General features: G+C 40.3%; 1 protein-coding gene and 1 long non-coding RNA gene across 2 annotated transcripts; both read right to left on the bottom strand.

Moving 5' to 3' along the window:
- Positions 1-1,716: 1,716 nt before the first annotated feature.
- On the bottom strand, positions 1,717-5,311 carry LOC311011999. Its single transcript, XR_014596967.1, has 4 exons — positions 5,170-5,311; positions 4,373-4,398; positions 3,919-3,934; positions 1,717-2,327 (listed from the first exon to the last, which is right to left on the bottom strand). It is a non-coding gene; the product is annotated as an uncharacterized lncRNA (long non-coding RNA).
- Positions 5,312-6,560: 1,249 nt separating this feature from the next.
- LOC311012158 (uncharacterized protein) lies at positions 6,561-9,424 on the bottom strand. The gene is made up of 5 exons (XM_084007495.1): positions 8,670-9,424; positions 7,896-8,355; positions 7,696-7,764; positions 7,323-7,475; positions 6,561-6,917 (listed from the first exon to the last, which is right to left on the bottom strand). Exons 2-5 carry the CDS (start codon positions 8,352-8,354, stop codon positions 6,687-6,689), a joined length of 912 nt encoding a protein of 303 aa, XP_083863621.1. The 5' UTR covers position 8,355; positions 8,670-9,424; the 3' UTR covers positions 6,561-6,686.
- Between the last annotated feature and the right edge of the window lie 7,733 nt (positions 9,425-17,157).

Below are 17,157 nucleotides of genomic sequence, written 5' to 3'. Positions count from 1 at the left end.
GATACTGTTTCAGAGCGCAATAGCCTCCTCTTATATTTTCTTCGGTCCTGTTTACTGAGTTTTTTCAGTTTATGTGAGATGTCATGTAAGACATTACCACTGGCTGCAGTATTTGTCAATGGAGCAGATAAGTTTGACTCACTGTGAGGGGCATCATGTGATGTGACAATGTTAGTGGACACTCCCTGTAATATGTTAACAGAGACATCACTGGCATCAGGGTTTACCTTTGCAGCAGAGTTTGGGTCATTCAGCAGAGCATCATGTGATCTGACAGAGTTCAAGTTGAACTGGCTCAATGGTTCTGGTTCAGTTTCCATATCAGTGGATACCTCATGTACAATGATATCAGTGACAACAGTATTTATCTTTGCACCACTCTTGTTTTGAGGAGCATCATCCAGCAGAGCAGTTGAAACAGCAGCAGCATGAGTTGTAGGTTGACTCTCTCTGTCTGGGATATTCTGAAGGATGTCCGTGTTCACATCGTAAAACTTCACAGGCTTCAACTCATAGTTACTGGAGGACTGTGCACCTGACATTCTGTGACACGTCATGAGCCTGTCAATCATATCACTGAGACGTGTGAATGTTACCATGACAGCAGTACCAGGAGTGAGTGAACCCGGGGGGAGTGGCAAACCTTTAGCTGTTCTGGAGTGGGGGTCAAAAAATCCAAACCTGCCTGACCTGGTTCTGAATACTGCAATACACAACAGTCTCATCATCAGTAAACCATACTGCACTTCTGATAACAAGCAGCTCAGTCCTGCCTCAAGGTCCAGATAACTGTCTACAGCTCCAGGTAAAGGGTCTCCAAATGTGCCGTATCTGGAAAGTTGTGTCATGTCCACATAATGTATACACCTGCGTGCAGGAACTTCATCAGGGAGCTCATCTGTAGTCAGATAGATGTCATCATGGTTTAGCCTTTTCCTCACCTCTGAGTACATCACATTACCCTTATCCAAAACAAGGTCCAGGTCTGCTCTGGTCAGGTTTTCATTCTCATGAAGGAATGCAAGAAAGGTCAGTGAGTTACAGGTACACTGCTTATTTCTGTATCTGCCATATCGACTGGAAGCCTGGCTGCGTGATGCACACACATGTCTTACAGAAGGCTGATGTCCCAGGTCCACACAGTCTGCATGAGAAGGTCCTGCAACACATGGTTCATCTCTATGATGTCCTGTCTTCACGATGTCAGCATAAGATACCTGTGGTACACTTGTCTCATCACTTTGACCTCTGTGGTTTACCTGGTTTACATTAGAAGGTCCTGCTACACATTGAGCATCACTATGTCCTCTCTTTACAGCTTCAGCATAGGATACCTGTGGTACAGATGATGTATCGTGTTGACCTGCCTGTTTCACACTTTGAACATGAGATGCTGCAGACATGTTTACTTCTCCACTGCTCTGAGGACCAACACATTCTGCTTCTTTAGTCGCAGCACAGCGAAACTCATTTGACCTCTGCCAGCGCAGGCGTGCAGCTTGGGACCTCTTATTCTTACTCGGCATTGTTGTACGAGATATTAAACACAATATCAATTGCCAGATATTACTGTTCAGGTAGCAGGATCTAAAGCTGAGTGAAACCTGTGTCTGCTTTTAATAATTAAATGGTAAATTAAAACAGAAAACTGTTCAGGTTGTGGAACTATTTAATTTATAAACATTACTCAAGGAACAAAAGTATCAGTGGTCTAACAAATATTTTTCAAGAAAATCCTTGTCAAGCCTGGGCAGAAGAGAAGTTTAAGAATATCAAAAGGGTTAACCTATTATATAAGTAAATGCTCATTAAAATTTATAGATTTAAATGCACACACACTTTTTGTTTTAGCTAACCAGGTTTATGTTTAAATGTTATATGTTATATTTTAAAACGGTACTTTTAACCCAAAGCAGAAGACAGATCGGGAGAGTAAGAATCTCAGAGTTAATTCATTGACAGTTTGTCCCACCAAGTTTGTTTCACCAAGTTTGTTTTACCAAGTTTGTTTCACCAAGTTTGTTTTACCAAGTTTGTTTCACCAAGTTTGTTTTACCAAGTTTGTTTCACCAAGTTTGTTTTACCAAGTTTGTTTCACCAAGTTTGTTTCACCAAGTTTGTTTCACCAAGTTTGTTTCACCAAGTTTGTTTCACCAAGTTTATTTCACCAAGTTTGTTTTACCAAGTTTCACCAAAATTCCAAAATAGATCAGAGCGGGACAGAGGGATACAAGGTGGAATGTCCAAAACTTCAGACAGAGCTGGTAGAAGTAATAGGATAGACAGAGAGCACAAATGATAAGAGGAGAGATCATGGGCAGCAGGAGCTGTAAGACAAAAAATACATTAGACAGTTATTTAAATATAAGAAATCCAATTAAGGAAAGACACCACAGATAAATAGGATAAACATTTCAACTAATCAATATCACCATGACACTTCCCCCAGTTGATCACTTACATTGAGACAATTATTTTCTATTACAAGTTTTCTGAATTGTTATATTTAAATATGCAAATGAGGCATATATTGTTCTGCTAGTCTGAACAAAGACATGTTAAGGAAGAGAAATAGACCAAAATCTCAAAATTGAGCAGTGCATGAAAATGTGTATGTTTTTGCCTGTAATGTAGCACCTTTTAAAAGGACAGCAATGCATTTGTGAAGTGTGGTTGTATGAGGTATTTATCCACAGGCAGTGTGTTATCTACAGTAGATGTCAGTAAGCACGCTGCCAGTTTAGAGAAGCAGCAAAACATACTCTTAAAACATAGTCACCACCAAATACCCCCATTAATACCGCATTGCCAGTTGTTGCTAGATTAATGTGAAACACAATGTTGTCATGAAATACTCAGTGGGACTATTTTAGAAGTCTGTGTTTCACTACCACCTTAGTGTGTGAAATCCCTTTTTTCACAGACTTAAAAACACACTGGGCCCTGGTTTCGTAGACCAGGCGTAGTCAGCGCGCAGCGCACCTGCGCCGCGCCGACGGGGTGTGTCCGCCTGGACTTTGCAAGTTTCGTGCACCGCGCAGGCTCGCGCAGGCACACCTCCCGTCTCGCCCACCGGCGCAAGTGGGAAAGAGGGAGGAGAAGAAGGCGTGAGTGGGAGACGAGGAGGAGACGAGGCGTGGACTGGGATTAATACAGCCGATTCAGATCTTCACCAATCAAATGAGCTCCTCTCCTCTCCTTTAATGCGTTAGGGGAGGTTCAGTGCAAGTTCCGTCACTTGACAACCCGATGACAGAAGCAGCGCCGCCGCTCCCACCACGCGCTGTGCGTGCGTATCATAATAATAACAATGCCGATATTATAAAAAACAGGAGAGAGAGAGGGAGATGTTTTGGTCCGAGAGGCTGAGTTTCCGTTACGCGTGCCATCCGCCTTTGATCTGACGTCAGATGTGACGGGACAATCTATATAGATATAAATTCACGTGTTGATTCAATTAGTTGCATTAAATAGTGTTTGTTGTGATTATTTATTGCATTTAAATGGGCCTGGACCTGTGGAAACCTGCCTGTGAGGTCTCGGTGACGTGTGCGCACTGCGCGCCGTCAGCCAAACTTCCACTCCGCCAGCTGTGATTCGCATTGAATGAATGGAGTTTATTTACGCCTTGCGCCGAGAGTAGACCAGGTTGGAGCTGGCGGGCTTTGGGCGCAGTCTTGGCGAGGCTTTTTGCCACGAAACTTCCGCTACGCCAAGCTGAATCTGTGACGCCTCCCCCTGCTGCGCCGCCACACCCATCTTGGCGCAGACGATCCACCAAACTGCCAAACTGACCGTGGCAAGGCTGCGCGGGTCGAAACTTGCATTACGCCGGCTCCGCCACCCTGCGCTGCGCCACGAAACTAGGGCCCAATGTGTTTATTCAGCCTAACATTATATTTATGGTTGTGAACTTACTGTTGAGTCACGGAAACTGATGTGGAAGGAGGGTAAGGGAGGGAGAGAGAAAGAAAAAGAGATGATCAGTTTTGTTTCTGAAAACACACACCTCACAGCTCATTTCAATACTGTGGACCATTTACTTCCTAACTTCCTTTCAAAGTCTTGCATTTGTGCCTAGAATCACATAAACAAACATTTAAATTGGAAGCTACCTGTGGTTGTACCTCTGGCAACACCCAGCGAGTCAGTGATGTCAAAATGTATTTTGTAAAATGCTCAACAATATTTTAAATACACAATAAAATGGCCTCTTTACATTATACTTCTTCAAGATGATGTAATATTTTTTTAATAATAATAACAGTAATAATAACAAGAAGAAGACATAAGGCAGTTAGAGGTCATTCTAATCTATAAACCAATGAAATATCAGTTCAGTGAAAATCATAATTCATGTGTGTGAACTTACACTTCAGAGTCAGCAACAGGAATGGTCTGCAATTAGAGACAAGGGAAGAAGGAGTAGAAGGAGGGGGGTGGAGAGAGATAAAAAGACATGTTCGGTTAACTCAGCTCATTTCAAATCACTCTTCAATGTGGACAATTATTTTACTTATTTGTTATTTCCTTAAAGTTAAAATATAATGTATAGTTAGTTAGTGGGTTCAAACTTGCACCCTTCAAACAATTGACATTGATATTTGGTAACGTTAGGTTGAATGCAACTATTAAGATACATCATGTAGTACTTGCATTGCAGAAGTAGATTACTGCTTCATCACTAGCAAGGTGAATCAAGATTTAGTTCTAGCTCCCAGATAAAGCTGGTTTATGATAACGTTTTCCTAAGCGATTGTGTGTGTGTGTGTGTGTGTGCGTGCGTGCGTGCGTGCGTGCGCGCGCGCACGCGCGTGTGGGTGCTTGCTAGCTAACAATAGCTGGCGTTATCTTATTTAACCTACCACAGTCTACCACAACATTCAACATTAACGTTAATGGTTTATTTTTTCAAATTTCCCAGTTTCCTTCTGGTGTTGCAATAATTATTTGAGTTAGTAAAAAAAAAAATGTTTGGTTTAACCAGTTTTGTCTGTTAACAGTTAGCAGCTATGGTAATGTTAGCAAACAATAAAGGCTTTACTAGTCTGCACAAGGAAGATTTTTGAGTGAGAACTCAATTTCAATTGGCTTTAAAACACAAAACCTGTATTTCTACTGTTCAAAACATTAGTAGTTGGGAGAAAGGCTCACTGCTAACTTACTTACCAGAAAAGACTTCGGGACAAAATGGCGTTGCTGCTGTGGTTGTGTTGTGGTCCGTTGCGATGTTAGATTGGAATGAGGCGTTCAGGGGCACTCGGAAATTCGAGCATCAAAAGCAAATAGTTGGAAAGTTAGACCAACTGTGATTATTTACAGCCTGTAGCCTAAAGAGTGCTATAGGACTTCTGTTAACTGCCTGTAACTCTCCATTAGTAGTAGCAGAATGCCTATAAGATACAAAAAGATACACTTTATTGATATATAATCATATGCAAATACTCTGTCAGTCAAAATTGAGATTTCAGAAGAGATGCAGGAGATGAGGAGAGTGAGGAAAAAAAGGACAAGGTGATGAAGATGAGAGAAGAAGAGCAGCATAGACAGATTACGACAAGGTCCTGGAGCCTGAACCCTTGGCTTCAGACCCGGCACTGTGGGAGGACCAGGAAGGACATTTTTGCCTCTGTGATTGGCTTGCTCAGTTTCTTACACATGCACAGAGAGATAGACACAGTCACACACACACACACAGAGAGAGAGAGAGACACACACACACACATAGAGATATTGTGAAAGTGGTTATTATATGTAGATGTTTACGTTGCTGTTTCATTTGCTGCTCATGCTGCATTCAATTGCCATGGGAAATCCGAGGTTTCTCTTGTTTTTTTTGTACTGTAATAATGGTGAGCATTTTCATCACAGGCAGCGCATCACTGCCAGTCATCACATGGGCGCCTTTTACTGCTTTGAATAAGCTGCATGATATATATATATATATATATATGATTCTGATAGCTGATATCAAGACCAACACAGTGATATATCATACTTGGTGTTTAATTTAATTAGTATTTTAATTCAAAGTTAATGTGCAGTGACTAGAAATCATTTAAATTGTATTTGTAAATATATAACAATGTCCTCCTCCTATTCAGTGAATTTATTATATAAATAAAATGTGTAAATATTAAAATGTTTACTTAAAATATTCTAGTTCCCACTGAATTTAAATTTTACTATGTATAAATTACTTAGATTAACTTCATACATTTACTATACGAAAAAGTCATTGTTTTCAGTGTAGGATTTAGTCATCGGCATCCAATCAATACACTCAGATTAATATTTTGCACCTTCAATTGAGATGTAATGATAAGTCATAGCTAATGGGTAATTGCAAAGCAGTTAAAAAAACGTTTAAGTTAAACAATGCAGAACATTTTGACACAAACCTTTATTTATATTATAACCTCATTAACAATAACTGATTAGAAAAATAAACATTTAATAATTAATTATTAACTTTTATTAAAAAAATTAATTTAATTTATAATTTACATTTATAAATAACTGATTAGAAAAATAAACATGTCATGTATTATTAACATTTATAAAAAAAACTGATTAGAAAAAAAAACATTTAATCAATAATTATTTACATTTCAACACGCAGAACTAATAGGCTACTTATAACTAACACAACATCTGGAACTAATTCAAATAATAATTAAAAAAAATTAATTTTCTGCCGTGGTGATGGCTTTTATGGCCACCACCGTCTTGCCAGCCACCTGTATCCAGACTGGAAGAGGGACTTTCACCATCTGGGGCTCTATTGGACGCCAAAGCTCTTCTGAAATGGTCAGGAACCGGTCCTCCTCCACCAGTAGGGTTAGGGTCCCCGGGGTCCCGTCCACCTCTACCACCCCATATGCCCCTACTGCCTCCTCCTCCATCTGACTGGCCTCCTGTAGAGACAAAGTAAACACAAGGTACCATATTGAGTCGTTTAAAAGAAAATAGGATAGGAAAGAAAAGTTTGCACATCAGATGAATTTACAATCAGACTTTGTTGTAGGTTACATTTTGATTGTGTAATAAAATGAATTGAAAAATACTTTAATCAGGTAGACCTCGAAATATGAAATTTAAGTTAATTGATAACTCCCAAAGTGATATGACTATCCATTGCAGCCATTTGGTTTGTTAACTAAAAGGGTTATACATTTCTGTTTTGTGTATTTTGAAAATGGTAAGTTTGTGTCGCTGATGAAATCCTCAATCACATCAACATCATCTCCACTGTGTTCCAAAATTGTAAAATCATTTAAAAAACAACAACAAAAGCAGCAGCATCAACCAAGTAGGCCTACCTCAATCTGCGTGTGGGTTGTCGACTGCAGCTGGAAGCCGTACTCAGAATTTGTGGACCTCAGGTGGGACACCCTGACGTGGGCTCCCAGCTGCAGGCGGAATGTTGGCACTGCTGAGTCCCTCCATAGGCAGAGGGCTACCTGTGTATCCCCCTGTAGAGGATAATATAGTATTTTACTATACTGACACCATAATACCTAACCAAAAAAAAAAAAATCTCATCATCATCTCATTCTCTCTGGTCTCTGGTGTCGAGATGATAACCCAAGATTTACATCGCTCCAAAAACACAGAACTTACAAATGAGCTGACATTTAAACTTGAATTTGAAACAAATTAACTTATTAGTCATATATTAAATGCATGGCTTACCTGCTGCAGCACAATATTTCTCAGGGGGATGTTCTCCCTCACCACCATAATTTTTTTCACGGCAGACAGCTGTATAAATAGATAGTGCTGTTAATTTTACATTTTAATATCTATAGTCAAGGACTCTTAAACTTTATTTCCATTGTAATAAAAATACATTTACTTCCACACCACAGTGCTGTTGGCCAAAAAAAACTTACCTCGATCACCTCCCCCTCTACTGTCATCAGACCCTGGGTGCTTTGACAATTGGTCATAGGGGTTAGGGGAGAGCAGGGTCTAACTAGCCCCTCCGCCGCCCGTCTCAGCTCCTCAGGCACCTGGAGCGGAGCGCTCCGAAAGAAAATTGTGTCCTTTGTGACGCCAAATGAATATGGTGGAGACTGCCCCCTGAGGGCGTAGCCCCTCACCACATAGCTAGCGCCCTCCTTTACCCTGTTTCTGAACTCTTCATAAAGGGTGACTTTGGCCACCGACACCCCATCACACAATGCTATGCACAGATTATTTTTTGTGGAGATGGGTGTGGCCCCAGCATCGCTGAAGCCCCAGCTTGTCACCCGTGGCTGCTCGATGATGGCCACCACACATACGTGGATTGGTGGGGGCTTTCTATACGGCAGGCTGGGCTTTCTGTTCATAATTTCTCTTAATGCCATTCTGAAAAAATAAAAAATAAGACACCATAACATATAGATTGGTTACTAGATATCTTTAACATTATTCAACAGGTTACACATTTCCTTTCAACCTCCTTTGGGTTCATTTACAGGCCTACTTTCATTCATTTCCCTAACAGTTAGCATTAGCCAGAAATACTATAGCCAATAAATGTTTTTTAAAAATGAAGGCATTTATTTCTTTTTTTCAGTAAAGGCTCTGAGACTTTATCAGTTCAAATCATATCATAATCTATATTAGCTTTACTTTAAAAATGGTATTAGCAATTTTTTGACAAGGAGATTGGAACTTACCTCTCTGACTCTGGATGATGACTAAAGTTTTCTCTGCTCCTGTCTTTTTATCTGTGTCGGGACGGAACATTCCGGAAAGTGTGTGACATCATCAGTCATAGTGGGAGAGCACCCCAAAAAATTCAGATTGTAGTTTTTCAAACGTCTGCTGCTTAGGCATACTTTCACCTAGAAACTCCATTTAAACTTTAAACATTAGACACAAGTCTTGTGTATTGGTGTATTAATCCACGTTTCAATAGGTCATATAGTTTTTGATCAATGACTGTTCAATGACCATGATCGTTTTGGGAGAAATCATGAGATTATAATGGGTGTGTATTGCACGGAACTCTCCGTGCTAGAGTGCGTGACATCATCGGTCAGAGTGTGAAAGCACCCCAAAACACTTGAGATTTTTTCTCTTTCCAAACTCCTCCGGGCCACAATTTACACTCTACACACATGATATTTTCCAATTTTGTAGACAAACTTGTCCTGTCTCTCACAATGTGCTCAGAAAATCTGTGAGATTTACAGAATTTGAATTAGCAGCCTCTAAGTTCAGCCACGTCTCTTTTCTCCTCATTGACTCCAATACAAAATGTTCTGAGCGAAGTAGAGAGCGGACTCCTGTTTTAAACTTGCAACTGTCTCCAAAATATTTACTGCAGAAACACCAAAATCATGTCAAATCGTTCGGGAAGTCCTTACAGCGATGATGGTGTGTGTTTTTTTCTGATAGCACCTATGGTTTTGTCAGAAACAGCCAAAATGTGAGACCATCGCAAAAGGAGAAAATGGCTGTTTCTCCACATTTCTGTCTCCCTCAGCCTGGGGGGGACTTCAAGTTGCCACGGCAACCATTTAACTGAGCCTCAGGCCAGAGCCACAGTTAAAGGGACAGTTCAACATTTTGGCAAATTGGCCCATTGCCATAATCCCTATAGTCACAGCAGTAGGTTCATTACCTTTATTTGTCGGTGTAAGCTATTTTTAGCTGCTCAGAAATACGCACTTTTCTAGTTGCTGGGAATGCAACCTATGTTATCCTAATCTTTATTATTATTCTTCACACACACACACACACACAGACACACACACGCATGCACACGCACACACACGCACACATACACATAGACACACACACACACACAGACAGAGGGACACACACAGAGAGAGAGGGACAAACAGAGAGATAGAGAGACAGAGAGAGAGGGAGAGAGACAGAGAGAGAGGGACAGACACAGAAAGAGATAGGGACAGACACAGAGACAGAGGGACAGACAGAGAGATAGAACGAGAGAGGGACAGACAGAGGGAGAGAGGGACAGACAGAGAGCGTGATGGAAAGACAGAGAGAGAGGGGGGGACTGACAGACAGAGAGACAGACAGACAGAGAGTGAGACAGAGAGACACAGAGAGAGAGAGAGAGAGAGAGAGAGAGAGAGAGAGAGAGAGAGACAGACAGACAGAGAGTAAGACATGAGAGAGAGTGAGTGACAGAGAGAGAGACAGAGAGTGAGACAGACATAGAGAGAGGGACAGACACAGAGACAGAGTGACAGACAGATAGACAGAGAGAGAGAGGGACAGAGAGGAAACATGGGAGAGAGAGGGGGATGTGACTTGCAGCAAAGGACCTTCGGTCAGGATTCGAACCAGGGACGGCTGCATACATGCGTACATGGCATGCCCTCTAACCACTCGAACACCTGTGTGCCGGTGAACTATCCCTTTAAAAAAACAGTTGAAGATAAGCTAAAATGTCCTTTAAGAGCTGAACATTTTAATATCTGAATGGTTTTTGTAGCTGAATGACAAACATACAGACAGAGGCCGAGTGAAATACATACAGACAAAGAGAAAGACAACAGACAGACAGAGGGGAGAAAAACACAGAAAATGTAAAGGCATTGAAATAGTGTGTGATCTTTGTATAACATTGTAAAGCAAAACATTGGTCTCAATGTTTTAACAAATACAAAACAGACGGGTAAGCTCATTGCAAATATATTTTAATTGCATTAAAATTTAGTGAGTCAATAATGCTGTAGTAATTCACATGTGAGAGAGAGATAGAGCCACCCCCCCCTCCACACACACACACAGATAGAAAGACAGACAGACAGACAGACAGACAGAGGGACAGACAGAGAGATAGAGAGACAGAGAGCGTGAGGGACAGACACAGGGACAGACAGAGCACGAGAGAGGGGGGACTGAGGACAGGGAGAGACGGGGGGGGTAGATGGACAGGGAGAGAGAGGGGGGGACAGACGGAGAGAGAGAGAGAGAGGGGGGGGGATGTGACATGCAGCAAAGGACCTCCAGTTAGGATTCGAACCAGGGTCGGTCGCAAATATGCGTACATTGGTACATGTCATGCGCTCCAACCACTCAAACTGAATATGTGCAAAATTATGAAAAAAGCTTAATATTTGAAAACAATATTAACAAAGCTGAATATATGCTAAAGTATAATTAAGCTGGATGCTCAACGGCACCTCGGCAGAACCCAGGAGGTGAACTGGCACCTCTCCAATCTTGGTCCATACAGGGACTTGAACCGGCGACCCTTGGGTTCCCAGTTGAGTTGTGTGATCTAATGATGTTATCACATGTGAGCAACAGTAAAAAGTTCATCACAGTCAGGCTTGCTGGGGGCAGGCTTTGGTAGCTAAGCAAGCCAGATGGAGTCCACCAATCAGAGCAGAGCAATCAACCGCAGCTGATCCCGTAACGTGTCTGTCTGTCTGTCAGGTGTGTTTGTGTGTGTGTGTGTGTGTGTGTGTGTGTGTGTGTGTGTGTGTGTGTGTGTGTGCGTGCGTGTGTGTGTGTGTCTGTCTGTCTGTCTGTCTGTCTGTCTTCTGTCAGAGAAGGATAAAATGGCCGACATTCAAACTTTATTATTGAGTCATTGGGTGCAGTCGAATAGTCAAAAAATAAGGTCCTAACTCCTATTCCTATCTCCTATTCCTTGACCTCTGGGGAAAACGTCACGGGGTTAAGGAAAGGCGATAGGAGAACTCAAAAGGACTTAGGAATAGTCGACCGCGGTGTTCAGAGAATCCGACCGGACTTTCACTAAGCTACGTCATTATATCGCGGCCGCTGATGATTGACAGCTGATGATCGGCACCGGCGATTGACGTGCGTCTGCGCTGGATAAACTACAATAATGGACTACAAAAAGCGCATCGTCCACTTCTCCACATGTTGGTTTTATAAACAGCTGGTTCACTGACCGGCTTCAGGTCCAGCAGCTCCTCCTTTCTGTTTGACCGTTGTTTTATTTACTTTTCATTTGTGGTTTTAGTTTCGTTTTTGTCAAACATTTGTAACATGATTGAAATAAATAAAAAAAAAAACATTAAATTATTATCACTGTCCACACATTCATCATCACTATTCCAATTACTATATGTCTGCATGAAAGTCATTGTTAAATATGTAAATGCACATATCGTTTGTTTTCATGAACGGCCAAGGTGTGCGGCACTTTAAATGTTGCTCTCGCAAAGAATTGTGGGTCGGCGTAATCTCCTTTCCTATCGCATAGGAAGGTCCGTTGCATCCTATGCTAAAGGAGCTCTGAAAGGAAGCATTGGAGCTCCTTTCCTATGCATTTAGAGAATTCGAACAGCTCTTATCATGGCGGCCACTTGTTTACTTCCGGGTCACTTCTTCAGTTAGGAACCTTCTTAAGCAAAAAAGACTATTCGACTGCACCCAAAGTTATTAGACAGAGAGTTAAAAAAAAATAGCTAAGCACTCCACCCCTACTGACTGCTCCTGTCCACCAATCAGTGCGCACCTGCTGCGCTTCTCAAGATCAAAGCCACACCCTCTGTCTGTGTGACTGTAAATCCTGTCAGAATTTTGGCTCGACGCACCCTCCAAACAAAAGCTTCCCACACTCACACCGAAACTCCTATTGATAAGAGATTAAAAAAAGCTAAATATGTGCAAAAGTATGAAAAAGCTGAATATTTGAAGAGAATATTGAAAAAGCTGAATATGCAAAAAGTTTGAAAAAGCTGAATATTTGAAGAGAATATTGAAAAAGCTGAATATGCAAAAAGTTTGAAAAAGCTGAATATTTGAAGAGAATATTGAAAAAGCTGAATATGCAAAAAGTTTGAAAGTATGCAGATTGCCATGCTTTTCAAAGAGGAGCATGTTAAAGAGGTTTTTAGGCTGATCTCACCAGCCAGTCATCACAGCTCATCACACCACTCGTGTCTCCATTTTAAAGTTTAAATGGAGTTTCTAGGTGAAAGTAGGACCGAGCAGAAGACGTTTGACTAAAAAAACTACATTCCCCACTACTAAATGTAGTTTTTAGTACATTCCTGTCCACCAATCAGAGCACACCACTCGTGTCTCCATTTTAAAGTTTAAATGGAGTTTCTAGGTGAAAGTATGGACGAGAAGAAGACGTTTGACTAAAAAAACTACATTTCCCACTACTAAATGTAGTTCTTAGTACATTCCTGTCCACCAATCAGAGCACACCACTCGTGTCTCCATTTTAAAGTTTAAATGGAGTTTCTAGGTGAAAGTATGGACGAGAAGAAGTAGTTTGACTAAAAAAACTACATATCCCACTACTAAATGTAGTTTTAGTACATTCTTGTCCACCAATCAGAGCACACCTGCTGTCAGTTATGAAGATCAGTGCCCCCAGTGCTGTCACCATGGCAACGGCCCTTGCTGCGTGTGTATGACTGCTTTGGAGCGTCTCTCTGCTTCTTTCTATCGCTCCATTCCCCCTCTGCGTTGGGTCTGAACAAAAGCTTGCCACGCTCACACCGAAACTCCTATCGCCAAAATTGTCGCACCGTTAGCGCCACAAGACTCGGCTGAAGACACTGATGACTGTTATTTTTTCCTAGTGTCAGAAATGTGGACGCTAGGGCGAGTTAGAAAATGCTGTTCATATCAGGTTTCTTTGAAAATCTGCTTCTCAATTAACATTAGAGCGGATGAGGAAAAAAAGAGACTTGGCCGCGCTTAGAGGTTGCTAGTTCAAATTCTGTAAAACTCACAGAGATTTTGAGCACATTGTGAGAGACAGGACAAGTTTGTCTACAAAATTGGAAAATATCACGTCTGTAGAGTGAAGATCGTGGCCGGGAGGAGTTTGGAAAGGAAAAAACTCTGAGAAGCCCTCACACTCTAACTGATGATGTCACGCACTCTAGCCCAGAAGGTTCCGCGCAATACACACCCATTGAAAACTCAAAAAAAGTCTGAAAACAGCATCATATTTAAACACTGATAATTTAAAAACTGTAATAGATATCACAATGAAAAGTAATAGCTGAATAGCTGAAGGTTTTGTGAATGTTTTAAAATTTGAATGACGTCTGTAGGTGGAAGTATGCAGACTGCCATGCTTTTCAAAGAGGAGCATGTTAAAGAGGTTTTTAGGCTGATCTCCATAGGAATGCATTGAAAAAAAAATATGGAAAAGGCTGAATATATTAAAAAGTATGAAAGGCTGAAAAAATGTTGAAGATGTCCCGGAAAAAGCTGAAAAAGCTGAACATTTTGATAGCTGAATGGTTTTTGTAGCTGAAAGTATGCAGAAGCTAGAGGCGACCAAAAAACGTACGGAAGAAGAAAAAGAAAAATAAAGATTAGGATAACATAGGTTGGAAATGCTTGAAAGCATTTCCACCAATAAAGATTAGGATAACATAGGTTGGAAATGCTTGAAAGCATTTCCACCAACTAGAAAATGCATTTCCTGCGGAAATACGTGGAAATGCTTTAATGCTGAAGCAACACTGAAAAAAAAGCTGAATATTTGAAGAAAATATTAAAAAAGCAGAGTATTTGAAGAAAATATTAAAAAAGCTGAATATTTCAAGAGAATATTCAAAAAAGCTGAATATGTGCAAAAGTTTGAAAAAGCTGAATAGTTGAAGAGAATATTCAAAAAGCTGAATATGTGCAAAAGTTTAAAAAGCTGAATAGCTGAAGAGAATATTAAAAAAGCTGAATATGTGCAAAAGTTTGAAAAAGCTGAATAGTTGAAGAGAATTTTGAAAAAGCTGAATAGTTGAAGAGAATATTCAAAAAGCTGAACATGTGCAAAATTATGAAAAAAGCTAAATATTTGAAAATAATATTAAGATAGCTTAATATCTGCAAATGTAATTAAATTATTTATTCAATTATGTGCACTGTTGCTTTCTTTGTGCTGCTGTAAGCAACACATTTCTCCTCTGGGGGTCAAAAAGGTTTGTCTTATCATCTATTCACATGGTAACATCACCTTTAGGACTACTTGGCATCACATTTTTTTAATCAACAATATAGTCTTGTTTCACTGGTTGCACAATAAATGATAAATGTACATATTATCCAGATGTCCCTGATTTAGTCAGACCCACTTCCTGCCACTCAACAGTAGCAACTGCAGCGGTAAAAGGGGGGGGGGGGTAAGTGTGGGCTGCACTTGATTACTGTACACGCTAGAGATGATCACTACATCACTCACTCTCTTGTGTGCTATTGCTTATGAGTATAAATTTATTTGAGGTAATGTGAAAATGTATTCATTTAAAATATATAGAAAATTCCCCCGCCGGGAAATTTTGAGAGGGAGGCAGTGGGCCGCCGCCCGGGGGTGTGTCTGTAAAAGTTTAAAGTTGAAACGGAGTTTCTAGGTGAAAGTATGACCGAGCAGAAGACGTTTGACTAAAAAAACTACATTTCCCATTACAAAATGTAGTTTTTAGTACATTCCTGTCCACCAATCAGAGCACACCACTCGTGTCTCCATTTTAAAGTTTAAATGGAGTTTCTAGGTGAAAGTATGACCGAGCAGAAGACGTTTGACTAAAAAAACTACATATCCCACTACTAAATGTAGTTTTTAGTACATTCCTGTCCACCAATCAGAGCACACCTGCTGTCAGTTATGAAGATCAGTGCCCCCAGTGCTGTCACCATGGCAACGGCCCTTGCTGCGTGTGTATGACTGCTTTGGAGCCTCTCTGCTTCTTTCTATCGCTCCATTCCCCCTCTGCGTTGGGTCTGAACAAAAGCTTGCCACGCTCACACCGAAACTCCTATCGCCAAAATTGTCGCACCGTTAGCGCCACAAGACTCGGCTGAAGACACTGATGACTTTTATTTTTTCCTAGTGTCAGAAATGTGGACGCTAGGGCGAGTTAGAAAATGCTGTTCATATCAGGTTTCTTTGAAAATCTGCTTCTCAATTAACATTAGAGCGGATGAGGAAAAAAAGAGACTTGGCCGCGCTTAGAGGTTGCTAGTTCAAATTCTGTAAAACTCACAGAGATTTTGAGCACATTGTGATAGACAGGACAAGTTTGTCTACAAAATTGGAAAATATCACGTCTGTAGAGTGAAGATCGTGGCCGGGAGGAGTTTGGAAAGGAAAAAACTCTGAGAAGCCCTCACACTCTAACTGTTGATGTCACGCACTCTAGCCCAGAAGGTTCCGCGCAATACACACCCATTGAAAACTCAAAAAAAGTCTAAAAACAGCATCATATTTAAACACTGATCATTTAAAAACTGTAATAGATATCACAATGAAAAGTAATAGCTGAATAGCTGAAGGTTTTGTGAATGTTTTAAAATTTGAATGACCTCTGTAGGTGGAAGTATGCAGACTGCCATGCTTTTCAAAGAGGAGCATGTTAAAGAGGTTTTTAGGCTGATCTCCATAGGAATGCATTGAAAAAAAAATATGGAAAAGGCTGAATATATGAAAAAGTATGAAAGGCTGAAAAAATGTTGAAGATATCCCGGAAAGAGCTGAAAAAGCTGAACATTTTGATAGCTGAATGGTTTTTGTAGCTGAAAGTATGCAGAAGCTAGAGGCGACCAAAAAACGTACGGAAGAAGAAAAATAAGAAAAATAAAGATTAGGATAACATAGGTTGGAAATGCTTGAAAGCATTTCCACCAACTAGAAAATGCATTTCCTGCGGAAATACGTGGAAATGCTTTAATGCTGAAGCAACACTGAAAAAAAAGCTGAATATTTGAAGAAAATATTAAAAAAGCAGAGTATTTGAAGAAAATATTAAAAAAGCTGAATATTTCAAGAGAATATTCAAAAAAGCTGAATATGTGCAAAAGTTTGAAAAAGCTGAATAGCTGAAGAGAATATTAAAAAAGCTGAATATGTGCAAAAGTTTGAAAAAGCTGAATAGTTGAAGAGAATTTTGAAAAAGCTGAATAGTTGAAGAGAATATTCAAAAAGCTGAACATGTGCAAAATTATGAAAAAAGCTAAATATTTGAAAATAATATTAAGATAGCTTAATATCTGCAAATGTAATTTAATTATTTATTCAATTATGTGCACTGTTGCTTTCTTTGTGCTGCTGTAAGCAACACATTTCTCCTCTGGGGGTCAAAAAGGTTTGTCTTATCATCTATTCACATGGTAACATCACCTTTAGGACTACTTGGCATCACATTTTTTTAATCAACAATATAGTCTTGTTTCACTGGTTGC

The sequence above is a fragment of the Eutrigla gurnardus genome, assembly GCF_963514095.1.
Source record: "Eutrigla gurnardus genome assembly, chromosome: 4".
NCBI classification, from domain to species: Eukaryota; Metazoa; Chordata; class Actinopteri; order Perciformes; family Triglidae; genus Eutrigla; species Eutrigla gurnardus.
This window is presented reverse-complemented; position numbering and strand designations above follow the sequence as displayed.

Bases quoted from the DNA above. Each gene is read 5' to 3' on its own strand.
- LOC311012158 (XM_084007495.1), bottom strand. From the start codon at position 8,354: ATGGCATTAAGAGAAATTATGAACAGAAAGCCCAGCCTGCCGTATAGA. The intron at 7,765-7,895 runs GTAAGTTTTTTT...CTATTTATACAG, and splicing joins TAGAGGGGGAGGTGATCGAG to CTGTCTGCCGTGAAAAAAAT. The intron at 7,476-7,695 runs GTAAGCCATGCA...TATCCTCTACAG, and splicing joins GAAATATTGTGCTGCAGCAG to GGGGATACACAGGTAGCCCT.